Source organism: Indicator indicator, chromosome 5 (genome assembly GCF_027791375.1).
Source record: "Indicator indicator isolate 239-I01 chromosome 5, UM_Iind_1.1, whole genome shotgun sequence".
In the NCBI taxonomy this organism is placed as follows: domain Eukaryota; kingdom Metazoa; phylum Chordata; class Aves; order Piciformes; family Indicatoridae; genus Indicator; species Indicator indicator.
Window position 1 is genome coordinate 26,898,565 of NC_072014.1, and position 26,915 is coordinate 26,925,479.

The 26,915-nt window shown below is 44.3% G+C and overlaps 2 protein-coding genes across 2 annotated transcripts in view; both read right to left on the reverse strand.

The window, feature by feature from the left end:
• Nucleotides 1–10,939: 10,939 nt before the first annotated feature.
• On the reverse strand, nucleotides 10,940–14,079 carry RPL37A (ribosomal protein L37a). Its single transcript, XM_054381093.1, has 4 exons — nucleotides 14,023–14,079; nucleotides 13,324–13,452; nucleotides 12,094–12,176; nucleotides 10,940–11,084 (listed from the first exon to the last, which is right to left on the reverse strand). Exons 1-4 carry the CDS (start codon nucleotides 14,023–14,025, stop codon nucleotides 11,021–11,023), a joined length of 279 nt encoding a protein of 92 aa, XP_054237068.1. The 5' UTR covers nucleotides 14,026–14,079; the 3' UTR covers nucleotides 10,940–11,020.
• A 4,566-nt stretch (nucleotides 14,080–18,645) lies between these two features.
• SMARCAL1 (SWI/SNF related, matrix associated, actin dependent regulator of chromatin, subfamily a like 1) overlaps nucleotides 18,646–26,915 on the reverse strand; it is a 37,190-nt gene continuing 28,920 nt past the window's right edge. The window contains exons 10-16 of the mRNA XM_054381240.1: nucleotides 25,678–25,896; nucleotides 24,780–24,850; nucleotides 22,483–22,585; nucleotides 21,421–21,603; nucleotides 20,834–20,934; nucleotides 19,241–19,337; nucleotides 18,646–18,855 (exon numbers count right to left, since the gene is read on the reverse strand). Coding sequence (XP_054237215.1) covers nucleotides 18,646–18,855; nucleotides 19,241–19,337; nucleotides 20,834–20,934; nucleotides 21,421–21,603; nucleotides 22,483–22,585; nucleotides 24,780–24,850; nucleotides 25,678–25,896 — 984 coding nt within the window. The remainder of the gene's footprint in view (nucleotides 18,856–19,240; nucleotides 19,338–20,833; nucleotides 20,935–21,420; nucleotides 21,604–22,482; nucleotides 22,586–24,779; nucleotides 24,851–25,677; nucleotides 25,897–26,915) is intronic.

Genomic DNA, 26,915 nt, shown 5'->3' on the forward strand with positions numbered 1-26,915 from the left:
GGCTGAAGGCTGTAAGGTTTTCAGTGCTGTACTTACACTTTGCCCTAGACACATCTCTGTGCAGAGGACCTCATAGTTTAAATACTTGAGACCAACAAACATCCCAGGGGGGAAACTGTTCCAATGGGTAATTACCCTCATTGTTAAAAGTTAACAACAAAACAATAATTGTAGACAGCTGGGCCTTTCATGCTTTTTATAGCAACATTTCCACAGCTCCACAAGAGACATTGTTTGGGATTCACAAATAAATTTTCACCCCAATTCAGGATAAATTGTTCACTCAATTGTTTCAGATACTTTCCCAAGAGGGAACTGCCAGTCCCCATGTGGCTCTAACCATGGTGTATCTTCCTGGCATGCATATCCCTGGCAGGGACCTGAGGGCTTTCATACTTGCAGGAGCTGAGCTCCAGACTATGCTTGCCCACCTGGAGTTGCTGCATCCCTCATTTTCTGCATGGTTTAACTCACAGCATTGCCTGGCCCTGGTACTGACAGAGACTGGGAAGCCTTTGGTGGCTGCATCCTCATCTCCAAGAGGTTACCTGGTGGCAGATGGCCCAGGGCAAAGCAAGGCTCAAGAAGCATAAGCATGAAAAAATCTGCAGATAGATCATCAACAGTGGGGAAGGCATGGATGGCCAAGAGATAGACTTAAACTAAACAGAGAAATGACCCCAGCCCCTACAGACCAAGCTGATAACCCAGAAAAAGACTAGCAGAGGCCTGACAGAAAGGATGAAGAGAGGCTGATCAGCAGTGATGACATGTATCCTACAAAGCTAAAAAATCCCATTCTCGGCTTGGAGTGATCAAAGTGCCAAATCCTGAGTAGTCTTGGGAACATCCCTTGACTTCAGCTGCACCCTGCTCATCTTAGGGTGTTCCCTCCCTCTACCAACCCTAAAAATTCATATTTCTGTATGCTGGGAAGTTCTAACCAGTATCAAGGATGTGGGCTTGCAAGTGGCAAGATGAGCCTTCTACAGCTGCCCTAGATACTCTGCTTGATCACTGCCACTCGACAGCTTGATGCAAAACCAGCACAGGATGATGCAAAGCATCATATGGACCCATTCAAGGACATGGGAAGGACTCACACTGGAGTTCATGGAGAACTGCCTCTGGTGGGAGGGACCCTACACTGGAGCAGAGGAAATGTGTGGGGAGTCCTCCTGCTGAGGAGGAAGAGGCAGCAGAGACATGTGATGAATTGACCACAATCCCCATTCCCTGTCCCTCTGCACCAATGGAGTGGAGAAGACAGAGAAATCAGGAGTGGGACTGAGCCCAGGAAGAAGAGAGAGGTGTGGGGAAGGCATCATCCTACTCTGATTTGATTGGTAATAAAATTAAACCAATTTCCCCAAATCAAGTCTGTTTTGCATGTGACAGCAACTGTTAAGAGATCTCTCCCTGTCCTTATCTCAACCCATGAGCCTTTTGTTATGCCTTTTTGTCTCCTGTCCAGCTGAGGAGAGGAGTGAGAGAGTGGCTTTGATGGGCACCTGGCCTCCAACCAGAGTTAATCAACCTCTTGGTCCTAGCCTGGGTAAAGATTAGCATTCCTTCACATTCTGGGTTGTGGAAAGAGTTGTTCAAACCAGGCTCATAGCAACCTTTTAGACATTTCACTCTTCAGAGTTATGTAAAATATTTTCCCTGCTTTGGTAGCTGGCAAACTATGTTTTATAAGACAAATGGAATTTATTAATGCAAAATATTTATCAAGTCTTTGTAGGATTTTTTTTTCCAATGGAGTAGAGAGGTTAACCAGAAATCTTTCATCTTTGCTGGCTTCTGAATGTTAAAAATGCAGCTACTTTAGAGCAAGACCACAGCCCAGAGTCTCTCTCATTCCCATGCAATCCCTTTTTCTGCAAGTAATGGCAAGTTCTCCCTTTGACAAAGGTACCATCCTTCTGCAGGGAGTGCTCCTGAAATGTATTCTCAAAGGCTTGGATGATCTCCATCCCACAGATGAACAACTGAGGTAAAAGCACATAGAGGATCCTCTGTGTTCAGCTCTCACAGGTGGACAAAACAAGAAGATAGTCCATCTCAAGGACCTCACATCATCCAGGAGGAAGAATGTAAAGTGAGAACATATCCAAAAAAAGAAGGGAAACAGTGGGAAAGAGAAGAGCACCATGTTGGCCATATGAAGTAGGCTGGCCTTCACATATAACCACTCTGATGACTTATCTCCACCCTTTGGAAACAAAAGAAGCAATAAAACTGCATCCAGTTCTGGGCTCCTCAGTTCAAGCGGGCCAGGGATCTACTTGAGAGAGTCCAACAGAGGGCTGTGAGGATGATTAAGGGACTAGAGCACTGCCTTATGAGGAAAAGCTGAGAGACCTGAAAAAGAGAAGACCAAGAGGGGATCTAATAAATGTATATATATATTTGAGGGCTGGGTGTCAAGATGCAAGGGACAGCTTCTTCTCACTTGTGCCCTGTGATAGGACAAGGGGCAACGGATGTAAACACAGGAAGTTCCACCTCAACATGAGGAAGAACTTCTTTACTGTAAGGGCCATGGAGCACTGGAAGAGGCTCCCCAGAGAGGTTGTGGAGTCTGCTTCTCTGGAGACTTTCAAGACCCATCTGGATGCGTTCCTGTGCTAGATTCTATGGTCCTGCTCTGGCTGGAGGGTTGGACTCGACAATCTCCAGAGATCCCTTCCAACCCCTAGCATCCTGTGATCCTGTGAACTGTCAGCTCTGTTGTAATATCTAATGCCTTGGATTCTCCAAGTGAGCAATGTGAAATGACTTATCAGTGCTGATGGTCCATGTTGTTACAAACATTACTGTCTTAAGATGCTAAGCACCGATTCGGTAATAATGATCCAAAGCAAAGCTTTTGGCAATGGCCAGGCTGCTGATGGGCTCAGATCACAAACCAGTTTCTTTAAGATTCTGTACCTGTCTGATTGGTTATTATCTTTGACTTTGACTGCTTGCTTCTTCACCCTGATAGGTGCTAGCATAATCTTCATCTGAAGCTCGTAAGGACTATCAGCATAACCAACATTTTTGTCAGAGGTAGACCTGCTTTGGAACAAATACCTCTGCTTGCTACGGGAAGGTGCGTTTATTTCTTTCTTGTTCTTCAAACACAACAAAGAGCACATCTTCAGTTGACTAAGGTCAAAAATTAGTTGTTTAATGCCTAGATTATTTATTTTATTCTCCTCTTTTCCTTTACAGACTTGCCCTCTAATCTCAAATCAACATCTTGAATGGACTAGATATGATTGATAGAGACTAAGATCCTATCTTCAAGCAGTCAATTTGGCCTCACAGCTGGGCTATTGGAGACAACCTTGCTTTGCATCAAAACCTCCCCCTCCAAAGGTGAGTAGGTGGTGACTTCAAAGAACTACATTTAGTGTAAAAAGGCAAGTAGAGCCTACTTAGCATCTCTACCACTTAGCATCTCCCATTAAATAATATTTATTTGGAGGAATTGGGTCATCTCTCCACCCTTTCAAAGACCTGCACCTGTTCCAGAACTGCCTGACAGGGTGAGCAAAGCAGCAACTTGTAGAAGACATCTCTCAGGGTAGGCAAGAGCTGCAGAATAAAAAAATGTTCCTCTTACAATATGAGATTTAATTAAAAATGTGGGGAGAGGGCACAGAGCAAATTCCTGAAACCAAACTCCTGAGTTATAAATAAATACTCTCTGGTGTGGACAGAGGTCTCTTTGGGATCTTTTCAACCTTGATTCAGTGGGCTTTTCCATTTTGGTGAACAAAGCACACAAAAGAAGTCACCATTGGTGGGAGAGCTACCAGGTCCAGGAGAAGCAGTTCTGTTCTGTCCATGTTTATGGGCCCATTGCACAGGAGCAGGTCAAAGACACAACACTGTGCAGAGATTGTGAACAAGAAGCACTTCAATGGAAAGGTGGGGAGTCATCACTTGCCCTGGGTTACCCTTCTAGTTGTCTCAAATATGGCCTCTTCTGTGCCAAGGTCTCCCTGTGACTTTCCAGCCCTCTGCTCATCCCAAGCTGTAATGTTCTGAAGGCAGGCTCTGTGGCCCCAGAACCAGATTTCCTGCAGAGTAGCTTCCCTGCATCCCTTACTGAGCTCTTTCCATGAGGAGCAGGTAGGACTCTGAGCACAAGGAATCTAACATCCCAACATGAACACAAACACTTGCTCCCACGGTGTGTCCAGATGACTGAAGGCCAGGAGAACACATCAGTGGCAAAGCCTAAGAAATCTTTCACAGAACTGACATTTTAAAAGCACAGCCCAAGGCCTCAGCTGGTGTAACGGGGCAGCTGTGCTTGTAATTGCACAAAAATAAGAAACCCAGGCTAGCTATACCTCTGCTGCCACAGGGGCAGGAGCCAGCCATGACCATGCACACCACATCAGAGCTCCAACCCATTTTGTCTTCTGAGAAATAGGATGGAGGTGCCTGAGATGTGCACCCCTGTGGGGCTGACCATGGTCTTCTGCTGGTTGGGCACCAGGAAGCTTAGACACTTTCCCACAGTGACACTGTTCACACTCTTGAGTCAGGAGGTGAGTGAGAGAGAACAAGAGAAGAAATAGAGGTGGGCAAAGGTCAAGGGAAGCCAGCCCTTCAGCTCTCTTTATGTAAGGTTGTCTCCAGTGAAGCCAAAGGAGGTTTGTAGTCTGAAATACCAACAGATGCCAGAAGCCTAGCAGAAGGTTTCTTTTGGGAGACATTGGGGTTTTAGTGATGCTGCTCTGGCTTCTTCCACCTTTCTTTCCTTTGGCACTTTCAGATGCCAGAGCATCACTGCTCTTGACCTGAGGCAAGGTTTCTCTCCTAAGGAGACAGGGCCTGGTTGTAGGCACCAGCTTCAGGGCTGCTTGATGCCAGTTACAAGCACTGGTGGAGGGAAACAAAAGAGGAGTACTACAGCCTCATTCACTTGCTAATGGACTACCCAAAGAAAGACATCAAATCTATGACTGCCATGCAAGGATACAGTCTGACTTGCTAAAAACACAGAAAAAGCAAAGCAGTGCAAGGGGAGAGGAAATGGATTAGGTTTTCCAGAAGCACCCCAAGATCCACACTTCCAACTCAACAGGAGACCCAGGAGGCTGAGCAGAGCAGTGACACCAAGCCATTGAACACAAAATAAGCACATTGTTCAGCTCTGGTTAGAAAAATCCTTTCTTGCAGTACTGCCATAGTTCATGTGCTCAGAGCAACAGTGTACAGAAAGGAGAAGGGTTGGGACTTTTTGGGAAGAGAGGTGGAAAAAAAAAATTTAAAAAGAGCACAAACCCTGCACTGGGAAAGCCACACCGATGAGCTTGTTAACATTTGAAGAGACTGCTTGGCGTGATTCCTTGCACAGAACCTTGCCAAGAATTTGCAACAGGAAAGTATATTTAGCAATCCAAGGCATGCCAAAGCCTTGTCAAGAGAAGAAGGGGAAAGAAAAAAAAAAAAAACAACACAACACATTTTGAATATGTGGAATAGCAATTAGACATTTTCTAAGCAGCCATTTTCAAAATGCATCCAGGCATCTAATAAGGGCACCTGAGGCATATCCACAACTCTGCCACACTCCATGCCTCAAAAGACATCCGCTAAGGATCGAATACTTGGAGTGGCGATGGGTTACCGACGGCAACTGCACACTTCCAGAGCACTGGGGCCAGTTTGGAGCAGGCGATTCTCTGCCGCTCCGAGCCACTGCAAACACACAGTCTCATGCCACTGGGTATCACTTTGGAGCATCCTTTAAGGAATTACTTCTCCAAGAAAAGCTGTGAGTCATGCTGCATAGCTGGGAAACAGAGATGCGTTGCCTTCCCACTTCTTTGGTGGGAGCTGGACTGACAGGTCTGCAGTTATGTTTTCCTAAGTGGAGCTGCTGAACATTCAGGTGAGATGAGCAGCAGGTGGAAGCTAGGACAGTGTATAAAATTAGATGGTGACTTGCAGCCTGTTAGTGGTGCTCACATCATACCCCAACTCTGGCTGATTCTCTCATTGTCCAACGCTCTGAGCTGCAAAAGCCAGCATCCTTTCTTCCTAGGGAGAGACTTAAAACATTATCCCAGGACAGGGTACAGTTGTGCCAGGAAGGTGATTCACCTGTGTTTGTCTCTCTTGTTTCTGAAGTGCCATTTGAAATCTCCTTGGGATGCAGCATGAAGGAGCTCAGAAAAGCAATGTGGAGCCTTTGATTGTGCACTAAAACGAAGGCAGGCTGACCATGCAGTAAGGCCAAGACATTTGTTGTTCATAGAAGTTAGAAATCACATTGGGATATGCTCCTTAAAATGCCATGCCCATTGCTTACAACTGTCAGGTGATACGACAGTCAAATCCCTAAGACAGACACAAAGCCAGAAGGGAGCACCTGCACACGGGCTGAGTTCACACTGCCTTTAATTCAGGACAGGCATCAGGGACAACAAATGCCTGTGGCAGAGGTCTCTTATCCCCATGAGTCCTAAGCCACATCAGTCTTCAATATGTGGCATAACACAAACAAATGGTGACCCCAAGGTTTAGTATCATAATCCCCTGCAGGCCAAAGGGGCTATCACTGAGCAGGAGGGAACAGGAAGCACAAATAAGGTGAAGCTAAAACAATTCTTTTCTTTTGTAAACAGGTAAATGCTTAACAGAGAAATCAGAATGAGGACAGAGCCCTGAGCTCTTTCACTTTTTGGTTTCTGAGTTCCTTTGCACTGCTGAAACACCTTTGGGCACTTGAAGTATCACTTTGGTTACAGTCACCATCCCTTGGGATGCATCCTCAGTCCTGGGGGAAAAAAAATTGCTGTAAGACTAACAGATTGCTCTGTGAAAGAGGCAGGTCCCCTTCTCACTTGCTTGTCAAAAGCAGCCAAGATCAACCAACCTGCTCAACTACACCTACAGAATATTCAGTCAGATTTGAAGTCTCAATGTCTATCAAACCCTCCTCCACTTTCCATAGCTATAGCATTCCAGATGGGCCAGACACTGCTGTAAGCTCACATCCTCCAAGACAGGTGCCAGCACTTTGCTTCTGCACCATTTAAGACATCTCAATCCAAGTTCTTGACTCAGATAACAGCAAATGTACTGAAAGCAGTAAGTAAAATTGTTAAGAATCCCTGTTTTCACCCTAAGTTCCCAGAGGAAACAATAAATCTTGAGGATTACCTGGGATCAATCATAAGTGGTTGACACAAGAAGTTCTCCTAGGATATATACAGGGTGTGGATAGAGCAATGACACACATTTGGGTCTGTTAGAGATGACAAGTGACCACGAGTTCCCCTCCCTCCCCCCCAACTCCAACTTCCCCATTCCTATTTTTACCTCCTGATCTCTTTCTGCACTGACTCTTGCTTCAGTTTAAAAAACATTGTCATGGTCTGTTTTGGGAGGAAACAGGAAACGCGAAGCTAGGTAGCTATAACGGGCGTAGAGGTGAGCCGAGCCTTCCTCCTAGATGGGAAGAGAAGCTGAGAGGATGGAGCCAAGCAGCAGCCTCGCAGAGCAGCAGCGCCGCCCGCTGGCCACTCGCAGCATTGCCAGCTGACGGTGCTCTGACCGCGGCATCCTGCCTCTTCCCACCTTCCACCCTGCCCTCCCTTTGGGGAAAGGTGCGGGATTGGCAACCCTGAAGGTTCACCAGAACAAAACGCCTCTGCTCAGGAGCAGGACAGGGTATCACGGTGCGCTCTGGAGAGCACAAGCCCAGGAGCTCTGCAGCGATGCAAGTAGGACCACACAGCCCAGATCAAAAGATCGTCTTACATCCTTATCTCCTCTTCCTAATTCCACCCTGTTCAACTTTCCACCCTCTGCTAATAATATTAATCCCAAAGGCAATTAATAATTTGTTCATCAGGAATAGAAGTCAGGAATAGAAGTCACCTAAGATACCTGTGCAATCACTTGTTAATGAATGGCTACTCCATAGCAGCTGATTGGGCTTTAATCAGAAACCTGCCCTTTAACTACGACCTCTGCCTTAATGAAGGAAGCACAGAGGTGTGCAGTCATGTCTCAGTACCCAGAACTGGGAGGGGAGGAGTGACACAGAAACATAACTCAAGCACACTGAGTGCAGAAGAAAAGGCAACATGCAGAACACCACTGCCCTGCTTTCAGGGGCAAAGTGAGCTGGCAACACTCACCTCCAGCCACCAGCCCTTGGGCCAGCAGGTAAAACCTAATTTGCCAGGAGCACACTCTCCATTTGCCACTTTCATCTGGTTTTAGTGGCTCAAAAACTCCAGGAGACAGGACATGTTTAACTAAGGAACACCTGCAGCTGCTAAAAGGTCTGAACAGTACTTTTTTCTCTGGTGGATCACTAAGGCACAGAAGTGACATTGCTGGGGCAAATGACCCACATCCATAACCCCTGTATGACTGCAGGTCTCTGTGAAGGTTGTCTTGAGTAGGAACACCTCACACAAGTGGTGCTGCAGTTTTGGACCTCTTTTGTAGCTTAAATGAAAGCACCAATTCCTCCTCCCATCCTCAAAGCCCACCACCACCCAAGATGAGCTGCTGTTTCCAAGCTGTCAGGCTCTCCCTGCTTCATGTGGCTGCATGGTATCTCATTGTAGAAATATGGACCTCCACAGATCAACACACCCTCTCCGAGCCCCTTCTGGAAGCAGAGCTGTATGGTCATCAGAGGAACCTACCTTCCCCCCACCCCCCACCCAAAAGAAAACCCCAAACCAAAAACATAAATGTTTTAGCAACAAAAGCTTTCACACAATGAAGCAGCAAGCAAAGCCATCATTGCTCACTTGGATTCATCACGATTTCCCAATAAAAGGACTCGTATGAAGACACCTTTAGTGTGATGGAAGTTGTCTTTATTTTGCTGCAGTTCAGGAAGAGTTGTCATTGGTCAGAAACCTTCTCAAAAGCACTCTCCCAAGGCGATGCACAGACGTGTGCCATCTCCCGAGCTCACTCACCTCCATGTAAGCTGGCCACTGGAGTGGCTCCCTCCCATCTGCTTCACCCATTTTCCCAGAGGTCTAACTAGGAGACAGCTTTCTATACCAGCTCCCCAACTCTTCCTTCTCAGTTTCCCTAAAGGATGGCTGAGTTACCTGCAAAGCAGCTCCTGGATCACAGCACTTCCTAAACCCACATAGGAAGGCAAGCCAAAGTCAGAGTCACTACCTCTTAAACTGAGGCAGAGGTCAGCAACTGTTTTCCAGGCAGCAGAGATCTCCTCACAGTAGCAAAAGCCATCCTCTTGCAGCCTGCACCCTTCACCCTTCACCCTTCCTTCAGTGGTAGCAGCAGCCAGCAGGAGAAAATCTGTCTCCCTGAGCTGTTCCTGCTCTCTACACACCAGTATGCAATGCATCACCAAAGGAACAGAAATATCTTAACTGAAAGTCCAAGGCAGCTTGGAGAAAGCATTCCAGGAAGGCCAGTTAGCACCAAGGAGGACTAGCAATGGCAGCACCCAGGACTAGGTACCTGAGAAAGCTGCTGTAGGCATGTCATGTAAGAAGAGCAGCAGCAAAAATTTTCTTGAAAAATGAGCTGTTTCTCAAAATCAAAGGTTTCCCTCATAATCCTGATATAAGAGAAGACACACACAGAAGATCATGACTTTTACCTACAGAGAGAAAAGAGCCTTTAGCTGTAAGGAGTCATCCACTGCCACCTCCACTTCAAGCCTGCTGCCCATCTCTCACCTTGCACTATAGGCAGAACCAAGTGTGCCAACAGAGAAATACACAGTGATGCCTCTCCCAGAAAGCAGACTGTGCAAGTCCCATCTCTGCTGGGATATGGCCTGAAGGATGTGCACGTTAGTATGAATGACACTGGACAGCTGAACATACTGTTTTAGTAAAGGAAATTTAGAGCACTGAACAAAAAAACCCAAACAAACCAATCAATATGCCCGCTCCCCCACCACCACACAGAAACAACAAAGTTTAGGAAACAAGTTCAGGGACACTGAAAACTTGAGACACAGACCTTTTGCAACTTGGGAAAAGGCTCCAACTCAGGTCTAGTTCTGAGTCTTTCAAAGATGTCAAGCTCATTAATGGTATCACCATAGCCCATCACCCTCCAAATCCATTTAAAACTGAAGCTGGAGCTACCTGATTATTTTAACTCCAGCAGCTGTCAGTTGTTTCCAAGACTCATGTTTTCTGATTTCTGTTGTTGAGAGGTGCCAGTTGCCCAAAAAAAACCCTCAAAACAAATTGGAACTCACCTTTTTAAAAAACAAAACCAAACCAAAGTTTCAGCATCTTGACAGTCTGAAGGCTTCTCCCTTCCAAGACTGAATGTCCTAGAAGTTGGCTCAACAGAATTTTTTGTTGCAACTCAGTAGAGATTAAGCAACATACAGACCAGGGAGCCTGTTACCAGGCCTAGGACCATGCCGTATAGCACGTTCAGGTGGATTAACCTTACTGACAAAAGGACACACTATGGGCTGTAGGAAGAAATCTATAGCTGGTGCTAGAAATCAGCAGCACCAGACAGCAGACAGCTTTTATCACTCCAATCTCTGCTCAAGCCAATCATTGACACCTTTTCCCCATCTTGCAGCACTCACCTGAACTCTCCTCAAACGCAAAGGAAGAGGCCGAGCAGTATCCCAAGTTCTCACCTCCTCTCTTACACCTGTCTATTCCTCCACTCATGGAGCTCCACACTATTCAAGGCACAGACAAGATGAGCCTATGAGCTATGTAAGCTTTCCTCAGGTTCACCCTCAGCACATCTGAGCCATAAAATACACAATTAACTACAAAGGAAAAGTGGATTTCAATGGCTTCACCAGTAACAAAAGCCACTTAACTACTGGACAGCACTACTCCACAGTAGAGTCCACTACTCTCCACAGTCATAACCATAAATACAGCATAGCAAGACAGAGCTTTTTGCAGAAAGACAAACACCAACTCCACTCCATTACCACCTTTTTATTTTTAAAAGGACAGATCTCAACAGTGGAGGAAAAAAAAAAAAAAAAGGATGTTTTACAACAATGTGGCTTCTACTGGTCTTTCAATTCCTTCAGTCTTCTGATGGCAGATTTGACTGTCACTGCAGAGGTGGTGCTGGAAGAAGAAGCAGAGACATTTTCACATGGCAACAGAGCAGCCCATGCCAACGTTCCTTTTTTGAGAAAGCACAAATCTCCAATAGCTGTTGTCTGATTGCACTGTCAGCAGGGGGTCTTCTCCTTTGGTTTTCATGACAAAGCGTGGGCCTGTCTGCAGCAGCACACCCAACTCCACAAGCTGCATCTCAACCCCAAGTACCCAGTCACGCACCGACCAGATGCACGAGCGCGTGGGCTCAGGCTCCTAGCGACTGTGACGCGTGGGGCAGCAGTGTCTCCTACCAGAATTGCGGGGGAAGGACAGTAAAGAAAGGGAGCAAACAAGGGCACCATCACAGAGATGACTGCAGGGATTCAGTGCTTTTAGAACAAAAGCAACACATGGAAATGTTTTTTTCTTGGGAATAAACCTGCTTTCATCTATTGTATCTGAGTCTATGAGCTGGAAAAGGCTAGGATAGCAACCACAAAAAAACGCTGCTTAGGCTTTGAAAGAGGTAAGAGTTCTCCTCACATTATGAAGATTTTTGTACAATCAAAAGAATCAAGACAGGAAAAAAAATTCCCTGTGTGAAAGGCGTATTTATTAAAAGTTGTTAAAGCTCTTTTTAGAATAGGTCAGAGAGACAACTGTCAGGTGTCATCCATAGAGTTGATTCTATCCTGAGATGGCTGGATGAAACAGCCATTTTCTCCCAACATGACCAAAAAACTGGCCCAAACATAATATCTTGTATAAGCAACAACTCTAATTGATGTATAAAATGTAGAGTGTACAAAATCCACAGAGCTGCACAACAGATACTGGAAAGAACAGCAATCAAATCCGGTTTGATCCATTTCAATTGAATTCTACCAATGCAGGCAAAACTTCCCTCCCATATATCACTAACCTGAGACAGATCAACTTAATGGTTAGCAGATTAAAATAAATCAGAAAATTAAAATAAAAAGCCTCAATTATGTGAGAATAAACAGTGACAGAAGCCTCTTCATTCCCTTACTTGTAAGTCCAGGCACCACCAGCAACTGTCTTCATGCAGGATCCACAGTGCCAGATACCCACAGCCTTCCTCTTCATTTTGGTCTGTAACAGGGGAAAAAAAAAAAAAAAGCAAAAAAGCATTCTCTGTCAGCTGAAAAAGCCAAACAATAAACTTCAGGCGAAAGATTCAGCATTACCTACAGCCATAGTTAAAGTCAGGCAAAGATTAGGGAATGTTTTTATTCAGATTCTTTACAGACAGCTTTTCATTCAGATAGAAAGTTGGTCATTTCTAAGCACATCATTAAAAATTCAGTTCATTTGGAACAAGAAAAACTGTAAGGAGTTACATCCATCATAGTATGTGATATTCTCACATGGTTGCATGACCAGTGGCAGCACTGATCTTATTGGTGCTCCCTGGACATCCCAAAATTGCTTTAAACTGCCTCTTCTTTGAAGGGCATCCAAAGAGCGAGTAGTGAGCACTGACTCTACCACCTTGCAAAGATGATAATGGGTTTGCCTAAACCTATGCTGGATTTAAGTGGATCTGCAAATGAGGTTATTAACGTTCTCAGTTTATGAGATACTGTGTATTAAAAATTTTCCATGTTTGGCTTTTTTTTTTTTTTTTAATTCCCAGCCACTGAAAGATACCTACTGTACAGGTATCAGCAACAATTAACTGCATATAGCACAAGCTGCTGGGCCTCTGTCAAGAAACATATCTAAATGTGAATTCTGATCACATACATGAGCAGGCAAGATTATTTACCAGAAATTCTTCCCTATCCAAAGTGATACAGTGCACAAATATAGCTGACTGAAATCAAGAAGTTTAAGTGGGAAAAGCAAGCTTCCTCCTCCCCCAGGTATGCTGTGAAGCTACTGCAAGAAAAAACCCTAAAATCCGAAGTCATACCTTAATTATCAGGGCAACACATGTCTTTTAATTCTGTCTTTTGATACCTAAAATGTACAGTACAGTAACATTCTTGCTGTTCTGTGTGATGAAATGCAATTTACATTTGTTTTCACTTAATTACCATTAAACATCCACATGAAATGCCCACTAACTCTGTTTTGTGAGGAACTTCAGCAGTAGGCTAAAGCTTACAATAAACTAATTACTGTCTCAAAACTAGTTGAGTTCTCTTCAATAGAAAAATTTCTGAAGCTTCAAACTGCATTTCTATCATTAATAATAAAGATTTTTTTAACGGCTAAGGAATTAGGTCTATCTCACCTTGCCACAGAAGGAGCAGGTATACTTGGCATGCTGGCTAATTTCGATCTTCTTCACCATTTTCCTAAGGGATGCACCATAACGGGTACCGTATTTACCCACAATCCCAACCTTCTTGGTGCGCTTAGCCTGTTGGGAAACAAGTCAGAATAAGCTTCAAATTTGCTGGCATCCTTGTTCCCTCAGCAGCACTCCTCTCCTGACACCACAGCAAATCGCTCCGCACTCAGCAGCGGCGCTGCAGCCGACCAACGCCTCTTCCCTGACATTGTACACAGAGTGTTAGCTATGAAACGGCAAGGCTCAGGTAGAGAAGGCCGCAGCCCAGCAGTCAAGAGCCAGCAAAGGCAGGTTATTCCTCAAGGCCAGCCCGGTCTTACACGGAACCCTCCTGCTGCCAGCAGAGGTACCCACTAGGCACTGCCACCCCCTTACTGTCCGGTCTTTCAGCGTCTCACCCCCATCCCACCGCGACCTGCCATTCCTCGCTCTCGGACGATTGCCCACAGGCCGCCCAGTCGGAAACGAGCTCCTCGAGCACCGCCGCCCGGGGACAGGGCCTAGAGGCTCTCGCGTTCTGTACCGCGTCCCCAGCGGCCTCCGCAATGTCCTCCCTTCGCTGTGTCGTCCCGCAGCCCCGATGCGGCGGCCTCAAGGCGGATGTCGGCGGATGCGCCCCGGTGCCCCAGCTGCACTCACCATCTCCCTGCCCGGCGCCGCCGCTGAGAAAGGAAACCCTTCCTGCGCAGGCGCAAGATGAGGCGTCCCCGCCGGAAGTGACGAAAGAGGCGACGGAGAGCCGGGCGGAGGTGATGCCAACGCGTGAGTCCGCGCGGTGCTGTGCATCTCTCCTGTGACGGGAGGGTCATCTGCAGCCGGGAACGCAGGTGCAGCTTGATGGAAGAAGATGTATCGCTTAGCAAACAGCACCTATTGATGTGGAGCCCGAGCAGTACCTCAGCTCCGGCAGCGCCTACGGGAGCTTAAGAGCCCTGGCTTTCCACCCAAGGAAAGGAAATAGAATAGTTACACCCATTCACTTTGTTTTTAGAGAGTAGTACGCAGATTGCCACAATATAAAAACGGTCAGCAAACCAGTAAAAGAAAAAAGAAATGATATATGTATACATAAATACAAACGAAGGAGGATGAATTCTGATCATTAAACATACCAGCCCTAAACCCAGAGGTTCAAAGAAAGGTCCAACCGTGGCATCTACATTATTTTCTTGGGGTCATCCCCCATTGAGACAACCAGCCATAAAAGCCTTCAGGTGCTACCAGAGAGGTGGACTAAGTATCCAGATGGTGTCCCCGGATGCCGAGGCAGCTGATCTGACTGTCACCAGGCACCAGGCCATAGGGCTGGGAGCCAGGAGGGCTCCCACCCTGCTCAGACCTGGTGTGGGCAAGTGAAACACATCCCAATAGTGCTGAGCTGCAGTGCTCATAATGGGATTAACAACCCATAAACCTCCATTATGAAATGTAATCCAGTTAGCATGGGAGGTTTTAATGTGCAAAGCAGGCTGCAGCTCATTCCCTCCCACCAGGGCTGCCCAGCCCACCTGGATAAACCGTCCCAGGGTACTTTCTGCAGGTGCTTTTTCTCCTTTAACAGCCCCATACCCACCCCAGCTGCCTTTATCCATGGCAGCCCTCCTCTTCCTTTGCAGTCTATTTAATTAATAGGGAATTACAACTGGAGTGTACTCTGCCACTATTGTTAGCTGTTCCCCAGCTCAGGTCCATACTTTCAGAGATGCTCAGGGGGACACACTGCTTTGAACACTCAGATTTTTAATTCCCTCTGTCATGCTACGCACCCTATGCCTCAAGCATCCCTGCAAGCTCTCCCATCCAGCAGGTCCTCCCAGAGGCCCTTGTTCCAGATGAGGGCTTAAGCAGGGATTTAGGCAAAGGCATTTTTATCTCCTGTTGAGTCAAAGTCTCATATTGCCCTTTCCGTATCTTCATCACAATGGTGACTCACACGATACATCTTTGATACCAATGTATTAAAATTTTTAAAAAGCCACAAAACCAAACCCAACCCAAACCAAACCACCAAAACCAAACCAAACGAAAACAAACCAAAACTACAAAACCAACCAAACAAAACAGAAAAAGGAAGGAAATAGTTTCTTTGTCTGCTTTGTGACTATTTGGTTAAAAAAAAAATATGTCAGACAATACATCCAGGGCAGAACCTCTACTGATATTTTCGAGTCTCTATCTACGAAGTTCAGTGTGACAGTACAGCACATGGTCTTTTCCTTCATCTACCATTATGAACAGAGAACTCTGCCAGCAACAAAATCCAGCCCCCTCAGGCAACAGCCATTGCCAGCACTGCCAAAATAAACCTGTTTACAAGTGACTAGAAGATGGATGGATGCAGTCAGACCAGCACAGCTCCAAAAGTCTTGCTTCAACAGTCCATCACCTTGAACTCTTTCCTGTACACCCCAGGCTGGTCAGCTTCATGCTTTGAAGATGCATTTCAAATTGCTCCATATTGTTGCAAGAATAACTCCTGAACTTACCTGTGGGTCTCACTGCCAACCTGCACACTACCTTGTACAAATTCTTACCAGCAAGCCTCGGAGATCCCAGTCTGCTGGCAGCTTCCCAGCCACCTCCTCACCATATTAATGATAGACTAATGGTGTCATTCGACTAAGGCCTGAACAGTCTTTCCAGTCCCTTGATGCAACGACTAAAAGCACTTTCCTGCAAGATTATTCTCCCCTTTTACCTCTAGCAAGGATAAAGTGAACCTCAAGCGTACTTGAAGAGCCTCTGTGTAACTGCAGCAAACCAGCTGAGAGAATTTATGGGTCCTAACAAGGAAAGAGAGTGCACCTTGCATACCTCTGCAGGGCTGGGGTTTATCAATCTATGGATAAGATAAATTGAATTTGAGAAGCAGGACACTCCAAGGGTAATTTCTGCAGATTTTAGAGAAATATTCTTTTCAGATAGCTGTAGCTTTACAAGGAGGAAGATAATTACTCCTACAGGAGATGATAATGAGCATACAAATAATGCCTTCTGTATTTTTTCAGTTAGGCAGACAGCAACATTTCTCACCCCTTACTCAGAACAGTCCTCTCTGCAAGTAGAAAGATGACGTCTCCTAGGAACAGATTAAATGCTCCATGTCAAAGAAGACAGACATCAAAAAAATGTTGAAAAGGCTGTATTTATCTCCTGGACAGCTGTTGGAGAATGTAGCTCTCTGACTCAAATGCAGAGATAAAGCACTTCCTCCAGTCAGCCAGGCACACGACCCTCCATCTTACTCCCCTTCACTTGTGCGCACACAGCAACACACCTTCTGCAGTCAGGAATGAAAAGCACAACTGCATGCACAGCCTGCGGGGCATTTCCATGACGGCACTTGCTGAAAATGGGATAACCAAATCCTTTGATGCAGGAAAAAATATCCCAGTTACTATCAGGTTGATCTTTTGGGACAAACGTTTTCCTTCCTAACTGTCAAAGAGGGGTCTGCTTTCAGCATCTGTGGTACCTACACACCACCAAGCATAGCACATTAGCTCCTGGCCTCCAGAAACTAAATGCAAGCCTTCAGCTTGCTTTTCCCTCACCCTTCTCTACAGATTATGGTTGTATAACGTTAACTGGCACCTTTATGAAATTGTATGTTTCCTGAACTGCCTGATCACATTTGCTTAACACCAGCTCATCTCCAAGAATCTTTTAGTACTAAGACCAGAAGCATGAAAGATATTAATCTCTGATCACACTACATCACACTGGCAATAACACACAAATTAAAGACAACCATGCAGAGATGGATGAGAAGACCAGTTGTGACAAACAGCCATTTGCCTTCACGTCCAAACCACAGCAGAAGTAGCCTCTAGAGTTATTGCAGAGGCATCATGACTGTGAAATGGAATCAAGACATGTCCAAGGGATAGCAATTGTGTCACAATCTCCTGAAAGTAACTGAAAAGCAGGTTTCCTCAGGCAGCACCAAGGCTGGGAGTTAAGGTCTCCCAGTTCACAGGGCTGAAAGCACGATAAGAGGCTTCACAAATCAAAACCAGGCATTTTAATCACTGCATCAAGCAACAGTGCTGCTTTTGGCATTCTCACTGTAACCTGCACAGAGCTGTAATGGGAACAGATAACATGTCCTAAGGCGCTAGCCTAAATGTGTTATGGAAGTAGCTGTTGATTCATCTAAAAGCAAAGTATCATGGGAGTCTTCCTTTTGAAAGCTGATGCTTTTAGAAAGTACAAAAGGAAGTGTCCCCAAAAAACCCTGTTTTCAGCCAATAAATGTTGTGGGGTTTTTTTCTTTAATGGTAATATTTCCACAGCATCACTTATTTCTCAAGCTTAAGATCCAAATTAGAGATGAAATTCTAAAATCGAAAAAGTAGCAAAACCCCCTTGAGAACTATGACTTAAAACAACTTTTAAATGGCTCAGTCCAGAATCAGTCTCTTACAAAACAAGGGCAGAATTCAGCACATGCTCCCCTCTCTTCACCCATCTGTAGAAATCAGTTTCAGGTTTTGAAGAAAACACACACATCCCTCCTTCCTAAGCACCTATGCTTAATCCTTTGCAGTCAGCACAAGCTTCACTCTCCACTGACACAAGCAGTACATGCCATGGCACAGGTCCTAAGCTTTTAGCAGCTGAGGCCAGAGATCAGTGTGCTCAGGCAGGCCAGGTGCCTAACAGGCAATGCACACCTCCTGGCAGGCAGTTACACTATTTAGTTTTAAGGTACTGACTGCTCTGCACAGGCAAAAAATCTAGGTCTCTCCTCACAAAACATTAAGATCTGTCTGGATCTTTTCTACTCACTGCCAAGCTGAATACCAATGACACAGTTTGTCAGTGACCCAAGTAAAAGCAAAATTTTGCCAGACAACTGACTCCCATAAATACAGACTAAAATTCTTGGAGTTGGAAGATTGATTGTTAAAAGCCCTCTTCTGTTGCTAAGAAGTTAGTTCTTACAACTGCCTCATGGACAGAAGCCATTATCTGCTTGTTAAACAAAGCAACCAAGAAAGCTGACATGCTGAAATGAAGCAACATGCTACTTGCCCATTGCCATTTGGTCACTGGCAAAAACAGGACTGCAGATGTGTGCTGCTCATCTGTCACACTGTCAGACTGCCTTCTCCTCCTTTGGGATGAAATGCACTAGAGATACAGAAAACGTATAGTCTTTTATTTTGGAAATTCAAAAAATAATACTTGATTGGTTTTGTTTTCTATTTTTTAATAATGATAAAAAAATAATTTTAGCCATTGTGGCTTTTGCTGTCATCATGACATTTTAAAAAAATCCTCAATACGTCGCTTTTTGGGGGGGCTCACTGAACCTGTCTCTCCTTCTGTATCTTGCAAGGCACTGCCAGAGTCAAATTTGCAGCAAGCATCAGCTGCCTCCAAAAGCAAAGCTTCATCAATGTCATCTCCACCCTCAGAGAAGGCCCTCTGGAAAAGGTTGTAGATGGTCTTCTGCTTTGGATCTGGCTGAGAAATTAGAACAGACAGAATCAGCATACACATTGTCACATAAAAACAAAAGTGAGCAACCATCAGAAGGCACTCACCCTGAGACAGAGTACACATGTATATATATCATATACACACACCCCCCTATATACACATCCCAGAGACATATATATGCTATGAAGGCTATTATGTCTCCTTGCATGCAGCAGGCTTGAGAACTCTGTAGAGAGTCCAAGTCAAGGTATGGATGCTGGAAAGAACGGAAGAATCTGATCTGTAGCACCAAAGGCAGAACAGGTGTAAGGGTAAGGTCAGCCTGCCCATCACCTGAGTCTAGATGTACACAAGCCAAAGCCGACTCAGCCTCTCCCATGGACCCGCAGTATTCTTTCAGGTCAATTACCTTAGGGCAGTAATTAGTGGATTCAGCTGTTTCAGATAAATTAGTTTCTGAAAGACCAGCTTCCCCTAGCACTTTCATTTTCTCTTGAATCATTGGCCTAGGAGAGAGAAACAGGTATTACTGAAAGGAAGAAAACAGCATGTAAGGACAATATGTCATTTACTGCATGTGGATGGAAAGACATCTAACAGGGATATATCAAGTTGGCTTTTCTACTAAAGCTTACTAGTTCCTTAACCTGTCCTGCTCTTGTTTATGGTGATTGTGTGCTGTCTTGGGATATCAATCAATCCGATTTAAATAAATAACAAGAAGAGGATTTCAGGATATTTGGAGAACACACATATCCAGTAATGAAACTATTTGACTGAGGTAACACCAATGAAGGCAGAACAAGAGGATGCAGATAAAGGGAGTTCTAACAGCCTGTGTGTTCAGTCTTCCAGGTAAACAAGAGTAATCTCATTACTCTTATTTAATCATTAACAGAGACATCAGCAGGTGTCTCCTCATGTATTGCAAGAGAAAGAACCCACCACTAGCCCAAGAAAATGAGAAGTCCCAAACCCCTGCAGACTGGACACTCGGAAAGATTCAAAGGCCACAGCACAGTTAATGCCTTTACCAAATAGCCTTGTTGTCTTGTTCTTTTTCTTGCCTTTAAAAAAGGATGCTACTGTCTTCCTCTGGAGAGCCACATTTGCTTCCCATTAAGCATTAATGACTGCACAGACAGCATTTCACAAATAAAAGCAGAATTACTGTCATTAACTTCTCATGAAATGTGGGCGATGCATCAGCTTCCAGATTCCTGCATTGTAGGGTTATAATTATTTGCCATCATGATATTCTGGGAACTGCACAAGCTCACTGAGTTCATTCATTCCTTCAAACAAGGTAATAAAGATATAATCTTGGACTTTAAATAAACCATCTAGTGGGTATTTTCTTTCCATCATTTGCAGGTCAGTTCCCTTGCAGCACTAAGGATTTCCCAAAACCTCCCCTTCTCCAGGATGTCAGATTCCCCAGCACTAAGGACCAGTGCCCACTGATAGCTCTCACCTCAACTCTCCAGAGGTGGATCAGTAGCACTTTTCTAATCCATCTGGAAGAGCTCACTGAAGAGCAAGAGGAAAGCAACAGTGCAGTCCTCCTCCACAGCTCCCTGTCAAAGCCTTCAGCAGATTGCTCCTCAGACCTGATCCACAACAAGCAGCCATCTTCAGTGTGTGTTGACTTTGCTTGAAAGTACTCAGCACTTTATCCTAGCACACAAATGTTCTGGGCTGTATCTAAGACAATTCCTTCTCCTTATACAGAGGCAGTGAAGGTTTTAGATGCATCAGCTCTCCCAGAATTTCTCGCAACAGCCATTTCTTTGTCACATAACTACTTTTATTCCTCCTGCTCATCATCCAGAGTTATGTCCACTGTGGCCAGGCCACGTCACCAGCTCACAGCAGCCCTCATTAGCAGTCAATGCTCCTCCCTTCACAGGCTGTGGAAATCAGCTCCAACATTAAGCACCTTACATCGCATGTGACAGAGTGAAAACAAGTGGCAGGAGAACCAAAGTGTCTCGTTTCCTACCATAAGTAGTCATCTGCTGTGCCTTTAGCCACCAGGTAGTGAACATTAACAGAGCTGGTCTGTCCAATTCGATGTGCCCGATCTTCTGCTTGGATCAAAATCTTTATGTAAAAAGACAGAAAATAAAGTGAGAACTACAATACCTAAAGTGTAGGCAGAGAACAGGCAGATCTTGTTTCTTGTACTTTGCAACTATTTCTCCTCTGGACCCTGTGAACATCTGCATCCACAAACATAGACTAAGCCAAGAAGAAATCTGGAGCACTAGGTTCCCAAAAAGGACTTTTTTCTAAAGTAGAGGGTCAGCACTGATGAGGGACCCTTTCAGGTCTTGGCTGGGCAAGTAGTTGTGAGTTCTCAAATTATGACACAGAAGCATGTTTCCCTTTTGTGCCATCTTTTCCCACCAACAAGCTGTGACTGTGGTGGTGTGGTTCAAGCCAAAGCTCCTGGGGGTGGACAGACAAGTAGTCATAAGAGAAAGAAAAACGCTAGAGAAAGTCCCTTGTCCATTACATTTCCTCCTAAGTGCCAATGTTTCTGCTCCCCGGGGAGCAAACAACCTCTGTCCCCTCCAGGATGCATACCCCTGGGTTCCAGAAGAGCTCTGCAAACACCACCAGGTCTGCAGCAGACAGTGTCAGGCCCATGTTTGCAGCAGTGAGGGACAGGACAGCCACAATCTGCTTCTCTGAGTTCTGGAACTTCTGGCACAGGGACTGCCGCTCAGCTGACATTGTGGACCCATCAATGCGAATGTGTTCGACATGCTGTGAAAAGGCAAAAGATGGAGAGCTCTGTGTTCCCTTTCCTGTATCCTCCCTTCACATTTTGTGGATTCTGTTCCCCACAATAGAACCAGGAAAATAAAAAGCCAACGTTTGCATTTTTAAGACCTTCCTCACCATTAAGGCAGAGGCACTGTAGCTCAGCGTATAATGTACCTCCCCTCTGTTCACAATGCATGACTTGTCCTTATGACCATTGCCCTCCCACCAGTCCTGAGCAACAGGAAGGACAGCCACAAGCTGGTGGCTCAAGTACAGTGGAAAGGCAACTGGCTTAATGCAAAGCTGAACACTGTGTTGATGTTACAGCTGCTACAACCTACACAATGTCCCTAAGTCTTCCCTGGTTTGTGACCCAGAACTCGTTAGGGGCATCCATTGAAGTCTCATCTGAATAATTAGCCAAACACTTTTCAAGTCAGACAGATGATTGGCAGGTCTATCAAGTCTCCTTACAGCATCCCAGTTCAAAGAAGTAAGAGCACCACACAGATAAATAAAGGCAGCCATAGCTGAACTTGGATTGTGACATTCTCTATCTGAGAATGGAGCACAAAGCAGAGATGGCCACACAGGGTAATACTCCTCCAAGAATTCACAAGCCCCAGGGCAGACGATAGAGAATAAAGAACATCAAATTCCACAAAAGCCATTCAGCTAGTACCAACTGCATCCTGTGAGGCATTCACCCTGACAGCTCAGCTCCCTTGGTGATGGGCACGTTCAGAATCACAGCAAGTAGAAACTCCCTCTGCCACTAACTTTCATAAACAATCTAATTAGCCATAACTCTGGGGAGCTCTTGATCAAATTTGAAGTTGGAATACTGATAAACTTCAGACAATTCAGTCAAGTACTTACTTTGTTCTCCAGCACTGCAACTATTGCATCCAGCATAATCTTGTGATGTGCAAACACCAGGAATTTATGATTCCCACTTTCCAGTAACTCCAGGATGTATTCTCTAGATAAAGAAGTTAAAAAACAAACCAAAACCCACAAGCTTATATAAAATTATGTACTGAGAGCACACAGGCTTTACTTCTAAGAGATTTTTAAGATACTGCTTATCTATACACAGAGACTAAGAAATAGGCTAGTTTAAAAAAAGTTGTAGTAAAATGCAAGTAGCAAGCAAAGTCTCCTGTAGATTAAAAAAAAGACATGGCAGGGAAATCCATTCATTTTTCTTCACTACAGCTGGACAGTTGCCTCCACTTATACTTGGGTATCACTGAGAATCTATTATATCCTGCTTGAAACATGACACCCCAGACCAATCATCTGGAAGCCATTTGTATTTATTAGTTGATCTCATTCGCTTTTATATGTTTCTAACTTTTGCACAATCACAATACACAAAGATAATCTGTACACAATTAAACCTCCTCTGTTTACTTAAGTTCGTGTTTATTTTAGAAGCAGAGGTCTCTGAAAGCATGGATCCTACTTTTTCTTGCAAGAGCTCCCCTTGACAATTTACTACAGTCTAACAATTGAAACACACCAGCTATTTCTAGGAATTATCCATACACATATAGGCTAATGACCAGTGAAAGGTAACAAGACTCCTTTTAAACCAAATTAAAGTGTTAATTAAATTAAAATAGCTGGCTTTTGCCAGGGACTAATAGCAGAGCTACAGAACCCATTTCTGTGTAGTAACTTGTGTCACAACTAGGCCAACTGGAGCCTGAAAAACACCTATAAGCCTGAAATTTGTAACTAAGTATAGGAACAGCTATCAGAACGGATGATACAAATGTCATCTTTTTTTTGGAATAGCAAAATTGTTGTGAAGATGAGGAATACCAAGTCCTTTGCTAAATACAACACATCTTAGGTCAGCAGCAACTGTCAGAAACACTAAGCAGGATTTCAAGCACTGTATTAAGATGTATCAGTGCTTTGCAGGCAGCTCCCAGGGTTTGTGACATTCAGATGCCAACTACCTGACAAAATAATTTAACTAAGAAATCTGGGGGAGAAGAGGGATTGCTTGCTATCACTGCAAACACTCAGTGTGCAAGCAGATGCCAACACATTACAATTACTTTATATCTCATTCCCATATTCCATGTAACAAATGGCTTGTCGTTTCAAAGGAAGCAATGGAAGACACTCATCAAGGCTAAGTTATGGGAGGTGCTGATGATCATACCATTAGCTAGATAGACTTGTACTTTACCAGCATGTAATAAGTGGTACCTTAAATGCTACTAAACTCCAGGAAAAAAAAATAACATTAGCTCCTACCAGAGCTATTGTTTTATATTCAGTTCACACTTGTAACTGAATTAAAAGGAAGAAAGTCTTCTAACTGTTCACTAACATAAAAGGAACAATCTGTTCTACAGAAACGAGCACTGGGACTCTGAAGTGCAGTTCTGTGCCAAACAGGCAAGTTTTCCAGCAAGGTCTGAGACTGTGAAATCATACAGTGCATATCATCTGGTCCTTACATGCAGAAAGCTGTGAAACAGCAAACTCTTTCCATGTTACTAGCATAATACTTATTAAAAAGTCATGCTATATGACCTAAAGCAACTCTTTTGCAGTCCCAGCAGAAAGGGTAAGGATGAAAGGGCACAGAAAGTCACGAAAGGAAATTATTCCTGGGGAAGACAGAATAAAAGCGCATTTATGATAGAAAGTTTTTGCTACTGAGGTCCCATGTGAGTGCTACGGAAAAAACTTCAGCAGGGACTACGACATCCTTAAATGATACTACAACTAAAGCTCAGTCCATCTCAAGCTTTTGGGCTCACACGACTCCTGCTGCAACAGGATTGCTTCTCTGCTTTTCTCAAATCCTGTTCATACATTTAGTTTCATTGCTCCCTGACACCCACCTTCTGCCTAAACTGAAATAGGGCCAGCACCAGAGAACTTGATCCAAGTCTCAAACACCAAGTAATTTTAGATGGTTCAAACAACAGTTTAGATCCATATCTGGAATGAAATCAGAAGACTTACTCAGCCTAGGCACTGTGAGAGAAGAAAACATTTAGTGCATTGTAATTAAAATATTTTTTTCTAAGCTGGCTCAAAGCTATGCTTCATGTCCCTGCACTGTTATCTCTAAGGCACTGTTTTCCTTTTCTCAGTGGAAAAACACAATTTACTAGGCAAGAATGAAGCAATGACACGCAGCTTACACGACTGAGTGGCTTTTAGCTTCTGCTGTTTTGCTGTAGAAGACAAGAAGAGCTTCCTTCTCCTGTTGCTTCTGCAAAGAGAAAAGTAAATAAATGTGAGTCTCAGAAGCGTCTTTTGTCCTTCTTGCTTACAGATCTGGAATGTCTGCTGCTGCCAATAAACAGTTTACTTGGAAAAAATCTGCCTAAAAATGCACAGCAAAATCTGCCTAAAAATGCACAGCAAAAGGGGACTGGAGGGGTAAATCTACTCACCACTGGGTATGGCAAATACTCACACACTCCTATTTCTACAACCTCTCTTCCTAACTCCTACTCAAATCCTACAAGTTGGATGACAAGCAGATCATAAACAGTTTTAGTTGAGAAAGCATTTCCCAACTAAAATGGCAATGAAAATCTCCAAGCTCTTACAGAACTTACTAGCAACCTAGGAGCCTAGAACCTGCATTTGCCACCCATACAAAAAAAAAAAACCCAAACAAACAAATACAAAATACACAGTTCACATTTTTGTCTTCTGCTGTTCTCACAATGCAGGTTCAACAAGGCTGTATTTGTAGAGTGAATGGTATTACACAGCAAGACTGAAGAGTAAGTAGAGGCAGGAGGTACAAAAGACACTTAGAAAGGACTAACAAGAAAGGAAAAGAGATTAAATGGTATTTTGCACAAGGAGACAAAGTAGGCCACTTAAGTAAAAAGGAAAAAAAAAGCTAAGCTGTTTTGATTGCATTGTACATTCATTTAAGGCTGTGCCTTCAGCACCCACGGCACCTTCACACAAAGTGTGGCTCTGACTTCCCTTAGAATCCAATGTACTATTTCTCCACTGATGTTTTGAAATAAAGGTACCTGAAATATCAATGCCTCATCATGAAAATAGTTTCTGACTTACACTTTTATATCCCTGGGCCATCTTCTTTGCTTCAGCTGCCAAGACAGCTTTGGTCTTTGCATTAATGCCTTCAGGAGCCACCACAACCATTTTGCGCTGCTTTGCTGGGAGCTGGGAAAGCACATCTGATTTCAGACGTCGGATCATGATGGACTCTTCCAGCAAAATTTTCAGTTCAGTTAAGTTGGATGATCCAGAGTAGTCCCAACCCCATGGCAACTAGGAAAGATTAAAGCAGTTATCAGTGTCAAACTTAGAAGCAACTGGTCTGCAGGCGGTCCAAGAGCAGAAAAATCTTGCAGGGAAACTGGACAAGAACCTAATGGTCAGTACAAAGAGATACTTAATAAAAACTACAACAAGATACAAATGCACAAACTAATCCACCCAACCAGAAGGTTACTGAGAAACTTCCCTTTTTTCTACCTAGAAGTACTCAGGGACATGCAGGGAAGAGGACTACACAAAAGGGTGTGGATCCCTACCACAGCACAGTGCCTTGACATTCGTCCTCACACAGTAAGGTGTTTCTGCCCTCCACTTGCAGCTTTGACTAGGCTGACAGAACTCACTGCAGTTCTGTGCACACGTATTTTCATCAGATTTAAGCAAAGAGAGACAAAAATCTTCTCTAACAGTATGAGGACAAACATCCCTAGCCCAAACGCCTTCACAGAGATGTTACACCTGTGTGACATGCCTAGTAAATGCTAGGTCAAAACTCCCTGTTTACCACTGTGACCTGTCTCTTGATCTGCTTCCTAACATACTTTGTTTCTGCCATCATCATGTTTGGCTCAGGCTCAAGCAAACCACAATTAAATTCTGTCCCAAAATACATCAGTCCAAGCATTGATTCTTTAAAGCTTCATTGCTTCAAAGCTCCTCCGAACAAATCCCTCATTTACTCCTTGAAGCACTTGCTTCTGAACCTGCCCTATCCTCCAAGATCCTGTGTAAAGACAACATACCTCAGTTCAATTAATCTCAGCTCATTACTCCACAGCCTATCATTTGTTCTCCAGGAAAGAACAACTAAGCTGACAAACAGTGGCATCAAAATTGGTACACTCCCCTAAGAAATATCTTTGAACAACTTAACTTGTGCACAGGAGACTAATAAGGTTTAGGTGCTGAAGTTAGAGAACTTTCTGCTGAAGTTTCACAAATAAGTATATGAAATACAGCTAGAGTAATACTGAAAATCAAAGCAGGGCAGAGGGGGAATAGTTCTCACA